At 36.6% G+C, this 10,710-nt stretch overlaps 2 protein-coding genes across 2 annotated transcripts in view; one reads left to right on the top strand and one right to left on the bottom strand.

Moving 5' to 3' along the window:
• The first annotated feature begins 11 nt into the window (after window positions 1-11).
• Window positions 12-6,970, top strand: LOC117323409 (thymus-specific serine protease-like). The gene is made up of 11 exons (XM_033878615.1): window positions 12-139; window positions 970-1,109; window positions 1,458-1,581; window positions 2,098-2,227; window positions 2,800-2,923; window positions 3,369-3,494; window positions 3,770-4,033; window positions 4,881-5,028; window positions 5,529-5,711; window positions 5,848-5,993; window positions 6,485-6,970. Exons 1-11 carry the CDS (start codon window positions 67-69, stop codon window positions 6,548-6,550), a joined length of 1,524 nt encoding a protein of 507 aa, XP_033734506.1. The 5' UTR covers window positions 12-66; the 3' UTR covers window positions 6,551-6,970.
• A 509-nt stretch (window positions 6,971-7,479) lies between these two features.
• Window positions 7,480-10,710, bottom strand: part of LOC117323406 (E3 ubiquitin-protein ligase FANCL-like) — a 36,535-nt gene continuing 33,304 nt past the window's right edge. Inside the window, exon 14 of the mRNA XM_033878607.1 lies at window positions 7,480-10,617. Within this exon, the coding sequence (XP_033734498.1) occupies window positions 10,585-10,617 (33 nt within the window). The 3' untranslated portion in view covers window positions 7,480-10,584. The remainder of the gene's footprint in view (window positions 10,618-10,710) is intronic.

The raw sequence follows: 10,710 nt of genomic DNA, 5'->3' as shown, positions 1-10,710 counted from the left end.
TTTCCTGTTTGCGGGTAGTGCTGGATAGAAGTGTGGCAGGGATAGTGGGTAGCTAATGTGGACAAAATGAAGCGGATGCCTCTGTTGTTCACGGTGGTGATAGCGACACTTTGTTCCAGTCTGTGTGAGGGAATAATTGGTATGACAACTTTGCTTTGATTTCGTTTCTAAATCCTCATGATCAAGTCCTGTCGACTCAATGACTGGATCAGAAGTCTTACAACCAACGTCAAAAAGACTCTGACAAGACATCTGTACTTAGGTGTAAACTAGGCTATGTAGGATTTTGTTTTTAATTATTTATAAGATATTACTGTTTGGAATAAATTATCTGTTAACCGTGTATTTTTTATAAATTAGTTTAATATAATCAGAGACCTATATAGTATATAGGTCTCTGATATAATGCAGGCTTATATTACTATTAGAATATATTATTAAGTTATTGAGCTTACAATATATACATGTAAGTCCATGAACTTATCCTTATTATATGGTTAGGATTATTCACGTGACAAATATTGAGTAAAGAACTCTTATCGTAATTTATCATTCATTCCATGTGTTCTTAACAAATGACAATTATTCTGTCACTGATCAGTTTGATGTAACCATTCATAGTACATAGTATACATGGTATGTTAGAGTTTTTATTATAATATAAAAACAAAACAAAAATACAAGATTATGGATATAATGGCCAGAGCCCATCACTGGCATCAGACTAATCTCTGTATCATTATACAAATGTAATTATGATTTGATACAAACCAATGTGGTGACATGATGAGTATGTTATTGTAAGACCAGTAAAATATCACATACATGTATTTTTAAGTCATTTATCATTTATTTTAATGAGAGGTTGTTGACAGACCATGGAAATTGATTATCACATAATAACAAATATATTTGATTAATTCATCTTTAATCAACTTAAGAATCTTTGTGTTATCATTTATAATCCAGGAAGTCATTTTTGGAAGATTCGTCAACTGGTGGATGAAAGAAGGGCCAATGCCTTGATGCAAAGTCTTCCTGGAAAACCTGGTTCTATTTCTGAACTGTTCATTACTCAACCATTGGACCATTTTGATAGACTATCACAGGTATAGGACTGGACTAGGTGTTTTAAATATCACACACAGTATTGAGATACAGACACAATATTCACATTAATAGTTTAGATATCACATGCAACATTGTTATATACCACACATGGAAAACCACATTTCTTCCAAATGTGACACAGATTGAACCCAGGTCGACGTCTTTGGCATAATAATACCTGGCTCTTCCTCCTGTGCTATATGAAGGAATGCCTCATCAGCTGAGTAACAGAGACTGTATTATTTTACAACCCACACAGACCTATATAGCTACTCATTTTACAGACACACCATTATTTTTTTATTTAATTTGAAACTCTGTTAAGTCTTGGTGAACTTGTTTTGCAGGAGGCTGGAAAAACATTCCAACAAAGACTGTTTGTGAATGACCAATTCTATGAGGCACAAAAAGGACCTGTGTTCCTGTATATTCAAGGGGAAGGAGCTCTGAGTCCTAATGCAGCCAAGGCAGGTAATGAGTCTGTGTACTGTATAGACAGATAAGTAATCAGTGTATATTGTGATGTGTATTTGAATAAATTGAAAATTGATATAATTTTTTTTTTAATTTCATGAGATCAGAGAAACTAGGCTTGTCCAAAACTCACAAAAGATAAATTCAAGACCTGTTTCATGAATCTCACTGAAGATACTATATAGTTACATGTGTGTTGAATGAGTTTTACAATATACTGATACTTATAATTTAGACCTTCTGGTGTGAAGCAATCTCAATTTCTAAAATGTCATGATTCTGAAATAGTGTATATCAGACTACAGATAGATTTAGCATGATGTGACAATAAAATAAAATAAATAGATAATTTATCCAGTCCTTTCCTGATGCATTGTAACTAAATCTCAGGAACAATTAAACAGGTAGAAGATTAATGAGTTTATATCTTTTTAAAACTGAATTATAATTTATATTCTTAGTATTGAAAGTGGCCAATATTTTCGGTGTAAAAATAGAAGTTATCTTTTTTAGGTTTCCCAGCAGAACTGGCTAAATCTCTAGGTGCTTTGATTGTGGCGGCTGAGCACCGTTTTTATGGCGCCAGTATCAATGACGATGGCCTCAAGTTGGATTCCCTCCGACACCTGTCCAGTCAACAGGCGTAAGTTATACAAGTCACATAAATTATATGTACTTCTCCTGCCCATCAAGCTGCTCTTTCTGGATTAATCACCAGAACACTTCCTCAAATATACCAGTAACTCAAACTCTATATATGTATAGTCCCAATCCTATTTAATGACAACTTTGTGAAAATTGAAAAAAGATAATGTAATTGTTGGGATGATAATTGAAAGAAGATAATGTAATTGTTGGGATGATATTGACTTGATGTTGGGATTGGAAGGTACTCAAATAAGGGGAAAAGCCTGAATATTAAAATTATGAAAACAGGAAATTTTATTTTTTTCTGTAAACACATTTACGTTTGCCATTATCAGACAGTGCACCATATTTTATCACAAAAATATTATATTCTTATATATCCACTTACTTTTGTGAAAAATCAGGATAAAACATTTTCATGAATTCTTTACCTTAGTATAAGTCTATTTAGGATGATCAAAGTTCAACAATATTAGTTTTTGGGTCATTGGATTTTCTACAGTGCTTTAATTGCATGGCATATTCACCATAAGTTTATATAAGTAATTACTAACTTGTACTTGACAGACTGGCTGACCTGGCCGAGGTCCATACCTTCATCTCTCAAAAGTTTAACCTGTCGCGGGATCATCCCTGGGTGTGCTTTGGTGGCAGTTATTCTGGAGCTCTTTCAGCTTGGTTCAGGATCAAGGTCAGTAGTATATATAGGGGTCAAGGTAATTCAGTGTCTCCTGGGTCAAGGTCACTGGTTAATCAGATGTTGTCAGCCTGTATTTGTTTGTATATACATGGAGATTCTTAATATGGTAATCAATATGAATACAAGATATGTACAAGTTACAGAGGAGCCCACTTATTTGCACATCGATTATTTGAATAAACCGCTTATTTGCATAAAATCAGTTCCCGATTTTCTTCTTCTTTATCTTTGTATTTTAATCAGGTGTATTGCAGCAACTAAAACACCACAAAAAAATTTCAAAAAATCAAGAGAATGTATATTTTCAATGTTATATATACCAGGTAGGTAACAAGATTTACAATGTAAGTCATACCTGGTAGAGTTAGAAATTATGATTTGATGGATATGTAAATTCCTCTGGGATTGTAATGTATGTCTATGTTTTCTCCAACAGTACCCCCACCTAGTTATTGGAGCACTCGCCTCGTCAGCCCCTGTTAGGGCTCTTGAAAACTTTGAGGGGTATAACGATGTGGTTGCGGCCAGCTTGGAGTCTTCCATTGTCGGAGGCAATGAGGAAGTAGGTATTCAGATATCTGAAGGAAAGGTTTCCCATGAATTCAAGGTTAGGTTCCATATGTTCAGCTTGGCTTTCATGATTTTGCTGTCACCAGTTTATCGGTCAGTTATGTCCTTCTAACATAACTTTTATGTATGATAATTTCTATGAAAATGATGCCATCATTCTCAGTTTGTAGATTCATGAACGTTTATTACAGGTTTTTCTTGTATGATTATCATAAAAACTTCCTATCGTTAGTTCCTTGCTAAAATGTTGTTTTTTTTAACCATCAGTGTATGACCCAGATCCAACAAGCCTTTATCCAGATTGATGCCCTACTCAAGCTAGGTAACCATACGTTGTTAGAGGGATACTTCAAGTCTTGTGAACCTGTCACTGACCCCCTGGATAGACTGACATTTGTATCAAACCTGGCGTCCATCGTCCAGGGAGTGGTCCAATACAACAATGAGATCCCAGGGCTGGACATTGACGGGATATGTGGCATCATGGCGGTGTCAAGTGACCCATTGAGAAATCTGGCTGCTCTTAACACTGTACGTACCAATATCTTAACACTGTACGTACCAATCTCTTAACACTGTACGTACCAATCTCTTAACACTGTACGTACCAATCTCTTAACACTGTACGTACCAATCTCTTAACACTGTACGTACCAATCTCTTAACACTGTACGTACCAATCTCTTATTACGGTACGTACCAATCTCTTAACACTGTACGTACCAATCTCTTAACACTGTACGTACCAATCTCTTAACACTGTACGTACGAATCTCTTAACACTGTACGTACCAATCTCTTAACACTGTACGTACCAATCTCTTAACACTGTACGTACCAATCTCTTAACACTGTACGTACCAATCTCTTAACACTGTACGTACCAATCTCTTAACACTGTACGTACCAATCTCTTAACACTGTACGTACCAATCTCTTAACACTGTGCGTACCAATCTCTTAACACTGTGCGTACCAATCTCTTAACACTGTACGTACCAATCCGAGTTATTGCTGTATTTATCCATGAAGAAGCCCTCTCTTAAATTTTACAGAATCTTCAGTTTTAACTATAAACAAGTAACCAAAATTTGGTTCACCAATAAATCTTTTCAGATTCAAGAACCAAAATTTTGCATTACTAGACAGGGTTTATTTGAAAATAAATACGATCAGTAAAATTTTGTTCCAATCGGTTTCAGAATTATCAATTATCAATTACAGGGGGAAATACAAAAGAATGGAAAAGTCAAAGTTGACTGAGACTCTTAAACAGTCACTGTAAGCATATCAATCGTTAAATGAACTCTTGAAATATATTTCATGATTAATTATGGTAATTTGATGAATTTTTGAAATTCTCTTATTTTTTTAACAGGAATTCATGAAAATTATGAATATGTCCTGTGTGAACAACACGTATGCTGAAAGTGTGAGAATGGTGGCCAACACGACGGTGGACAGGAAGGCACAGGGGCCAGGCATTAGACAGTGGATCTGGCAGACGTGTACACAGTTTGGATACTGTAAGGTCTATACTACTGTTGGATACAGCAATATCTCAAGTGTCCTGATAATGTAATGGTTGCTTGCCTTTTTACAAAATTACTGATAGAACTGAAATGCCTTTTGGAAGAAAAGTTTATAATTCACTTTATGCTACTTTTCAAAAATGATTAAAGGTTTAATATAAGTCTGTGGCAGTTATTCTGTGCAAGAACCGAATTCTCAACAAAAATACTGAATCAAAGGAGAGTGAAAAAGCAAAAAAAGCAACATACAGTAGTCGCAACATAGCCGCTACTGTAAATTTATACATACGACCCTGGGTCAAGGTCATTTTCAGCATGTTGTTGTAATCACAGTTAAGTGATAGGCACACCAGGAGAACATTATTGTCAGAGAGACAAAACCTAGCAATAGGCGGAGTCATGTAGCAACACAGGTTCACAAAACTCGGTTAAAATGATTGAACTGTAAGTGTTAGTTATATAGTCAGTGAAAGTTGTGTCCCTTTGTGTTCCAGACCAGACATGCGATGACAACACCAACTGTCCATTCTCCCGCCTTATAGACTTGCCCAGTCAGACTAAACTCTGCAGTGACTTCTTCAATATCACGCCACAGGATATTGCTAAGTTTGTCAGCTTCACCAACGACTACTATGGGGGAGACAGACCCCATGGCAACAAGATCATCTTCTCCAATGGTAAATTATCTATATAAGATATCCAAAGTTCTCAGCACTAAATTTTTTTTTTTTTTCACAAATGTTGTAAAATAAATACAAAATAATATATGAATACATATACTGATGTCTTACTTGTATGTAATGATGGTTGTAGGTTCCATTGACCCCTGGCACAAGCTAGGTGTACTAACTGACCTCAGCGACACTGAAAAGGCAGTATTTATAGTGGGCACTGCTCACTGTAACGACCTCGGCTCTAGTAATTCAAAGGATCCCCAACAACTCACCGCTGCTCGAAAGGTAAATTCATTTCATCTTCACTTTTTTCTCCAAATGTTTTATCTATACTCCGATAGATAATAAAAACTTCTTTTTTTTTAACTTCTTCATATCACAAAGGAACAGCAATAACTCATGGTATTCATTTATATATATGTTATATACCACTTCAGAAAATTAAGTACGTATACAGTACCAATTATGTGAAATTTTCAGGACAGTGTAAATGTACACAAAAAAGAAAGTTGGCGGGATGTAATATACATGTACAAGATGTCTTTGACTATAAAGTTTGAGATTCATATAAGAAGTATAAATAATAAATTACATTTCCCTTAAATCAGCAGAACATGGCTTTAACCATTGAAAAAAATATAATTTGAACACGGACATTATTCCAGAAGATATTTGAACCAACATATTAAATTATTTCCATGAAAAAACGTGTATACAATACATGCACTTGCAAAAGAATGACTGACCTTCTTTTTTATTACTTAATTTTCTTTCAGAAAATTGCAACTATAATAACAGGATGGTTGAAAGAAGCACAACAAAACCAAATAAATTCCCTTTAAGATAAAATGTTCAGGGAGAAAGTGAGATGAGTCCAGAACCCCCCATCGACTTTATCATTATTTACCAGTCATTACAGAGTATATTTTTCTTTGTATATTTCTATGAGCATTTTGTGCCAATTTTCTGTGTTGTATATCATTATCTGTATATTGTATAACAGTAATGGTTGGAGAATAAATGTGTTCACTAAGGTTAAGAACCAAAGCATTTCCAGATTTGTGATATTATGATGTACATGATCAGAGGAAGTGTAGACAGTCTTGCTAAATACCTGTCTATTGTTATTCACATTCCTATTGTCTCTAAAGAGAACCATTTTTATGTCCCCAATTTTTTAAAATCAATAATTTTTATATAATTTTATATGAATTATACGAGTTAAACATGTGATAATTGATGAAATAAAAATGATATCGGTATGTCTCTGTCTGTTTTTTGTAACTACGAGTCCTTAAGAGACCTTCCAACAGATATCTAGTCCATCTCACAACGTAACAAGAGATCCCAGAGGGGTTTGGGCATTCTGCATTGGATAGTACTTCTAAGGAAATGGCAATTAAAACTTCAACTTTCAAAATCCAAGGTGGCCCCTGTCTGCCAGTTTTTTTGTTGTTTTTTTCTCATCAAAATGTCTCTGAGAAAGTACAATCTCATACGGTACAGAGTTTGAAAGAAATTGGTTGAAAACTGAGAGAAATCAAAAACAAGATCAAGATTCAAATACTGATATAAACAAAGGGCAATAACTTTTACAAAAAAAGGGAAAGAGACAGTTTACCAAGTTTCAAAGTTTATGACATGACTGACGTCAACACCATGCCATAATATTAATACTCTAATCAAATTTTTATACAGGAGTATAAAAACAACAGTCTATTTTTTTGTACATAACATACATAGATGCTGACACAGGCATAATGTTTCATAGGTTTATTGTTTTAAATTAAAGTTGCATTAATTATTATGTAACAACAACAGCATACCATAACAATAAACTATGTTTCTTTATATCATCATGTCATCACTACCCCCTCATAGCCTTGACGTTATCATGTCACTACTACCCCTCATAGCCTTGACATTATCATGTCACTACTACCCCTCATAGCCTTGACATTATCATGTCACTACTACCCCCTCATAGCCTTGACATTATCATGTCACTACTACCCCCTCATAGCCTTGACACTATCATGTCACTACTACCCCCTCATAGCCTTGACACTATCATGTCACTACTACCCCCTCATAGCCTTGACATTATCATGTCACTACTACCCCCTCATAGCCTTGACATTATCATGTCACTACTACCCCCTCATAGCCTTGACACTATCATGTCACTACTACCCCCTCATAGCCTTGACATTATCATGTCACTACTACCCCCTCATAGCCTTGACATTATCATGTCACTACTACCCCCTCATAGCCTTGACATTATCATGTCACTACTACCCCTCATAGCCTTGACATTATCATCTCACTACTACCCCTCATAGCCTTGACATTATCATGTCACTACTACCCCCTCATAGCCTTGACATTATCATGTCACTACTACCCCCTCATAGCCTTGACACTATCATGTCACTACTACCCCCTCATAGCCTTGACACTATCATGTCACTACTACCCCCTCATAGCCTTGACATTATCATGTCACTACTACCCCCTCATAGCCTTGACACTATCATGTCACTACTACCCCCTCATAGCCTTGACACTATCATGTCACTACTACCCCTCATAGCCTTGACATTATCATCTCACTACTACCCCTCATAGCCTTGACATTATCATGTCACTACTACCCCCTCATAGCCTTGACATTATCATGTCACTACTACCCCTCATAGCCTTGACACTATCATGTCACTACTACCCCCTCATAGCCTTGACACTATCATGTCACTACTACCCCCTCATAGCCTTGACATTATCATGTCACTACTACCCCTCATAGCCTTGACATTATCATGTCACTACTACCCCCTCATAGCCTTGATATTATCATGTCACTACTACCCCTCATAGCCTTGATATTATCATGTCACTACTACCCCCTCATAGACTTGACATTATCATGTCACTACTACCCCCTCATAGCCTTAACATTATCATGTCATCACTACCCCCTCATAGCCTTGACATTATCATGTCACTACTACCCCTCATAGCCTTGATATTATCATGTCACTACTACCCCCTCATAGCCTTGATATTATCATGTCACTACTACCCCCTCATAGCCTTGATATTATCATGTCACTACTACCCCCTCATAGCCTTGACATTATCATGTCACTACTACCCCCTCATAGCCTTGACATTATCATGTCACTACTACCCCCTCATAGCCTTGACATTATCATGTCACTACTACCCCTCATAGCCTTGATATTATCATGTCACTACTACCCCCTCATAGCCTTGACATTATCATGTCACTACTACCCCTAATAGCCTTGACATTATCATGTCACTACTACCACCTCATAGCCTTGACATTATTATGTCACTACTACCCCCTAATAGCCTTGACATTATCATGTCACTATTACCCCCTCATAGCCTTGACATTATCATGTCACTACTACCCCCTCATAGCCTTGACATTATCATGTCACTACTACCCCCTCATAGCCTTGACATTATCATGTCACTACTACCCCTAATAGCCTTGACATTATCATGTCACTACTACCCCCTCATAGCCTTGACATTATCATCTCACTACTAACCCCTCATAGCCTTGACATTATCATCTCACTACTACCCCTCATAGCCTTGATATTATCATCTCACTACTACCCCTCATAGCCTTGACATTATCATCTCACTACTACCCCTCATAGCCTTGACATTATCATCTCACTACTACCCCTCATAGCCTTGACATTATCATGTCACTACTACCCCTCATAGCCTTGACATTATCATCTCACTACTACCCCTCATAGCCTTGACATTATCATCTCACTACTACCCCTCATAGCCTTGACATTATCATCTCACTACTACCCCTCATAGCCTTGACATTATCATGTCACTACTACCCCCTCATAGCCTTGACATTATCATGTCACTACTACCCCCTCATAGCCTTGACATTATCATGTCACTACTACCCCCTCATAGCCTTGACATTATCATGTCACTACTAGCCTTAATACTGGTAAACTATATAATTTCTACGACTGTATCATACATTGTCACACTCAGATATAATCACGCTGACATACATAAACACACATGTATATGAAAACAAATTACCTATTTAAAAACATGCATGTACCCCAACTTAACATTCCTTATTTAGTGCACAAACACACTAACACATATATTTATGTATCAACCCTACAGATGATGGTGGGGCCAATATTAAAGAAGTTTAACTTCACTTGGATCCAATATGACTAGTTTAACACTCTGTTAGTGTTACAACATAGGACAATCATCCTGTCTATCTAATGTCCTCACTGTTACAGTATAGGACAATCATCCTGTCTATCTAATGTCCTCACTGTTACAGTATAGGACAATCATCCTGTCTATCTAATGTCCTCACTGTTACAGTATAGGACAATCATCCTGTCTATCTAATGTCCTCACTGTTACAACATAGGACAATCATCCTGTCTATCTAATGTCCTCACTGTTACAGTATAGGACAATCATCCTGTCTATCTAATGTCCTCACTGTTACATCATAGGACAATCATCCTGTCTGTCCTATGTCCTCACTGTTACATCATAGGACGATCATCCTGTCCGTCCTATGTCCTCACTTATACCATAGGACACTCATCCTGTCTGTCCTTATGTCCTCACTGTTACAGCATAGGACGATCATCCTGTCATAGGACAATCATCCTGTCTGTCCTATGTCCTCACTGTTACAGCATAGGACGATCATCCTGTCATAGGACAATCATCCTGTCTGTCCTATGTCCTCACTGTTACATCATAGGACATTCATCCTGTCCATCCTACGTCCTCACTGTTAAACATAGGACAATCATCCTGTCTATCATTTCTTCACAGGCATCTTTACTTTTATTGGCTGAAAATGCAACAAAATGGGGATGCTTTTTTTAATAGTTTCAACATAATTTTCATTTTATAATTTACTTCAAAATACAATCTAGTTATATGT

The sequence above is a fragment of the Pecten maximus genome, chromosome 3 (genome assembly GCF_902652985.1).
Source record: "Pecten maximus chromosome 3, xPecMax1.1, whole genome shotgun sequence".
NCBI classification, from domain to species: domain Eukaryota; kingdom Metazoa; phylum Mollusca; class Bivalvia; order Pectinida; family Pectinidae; genus Pecten; species Pecten maximus.
The sequence above is the reverse complement of the archived record's forward strand: the minus strand, read 5'-3'. Positions and strand labels throughout refer to the sequence as shown.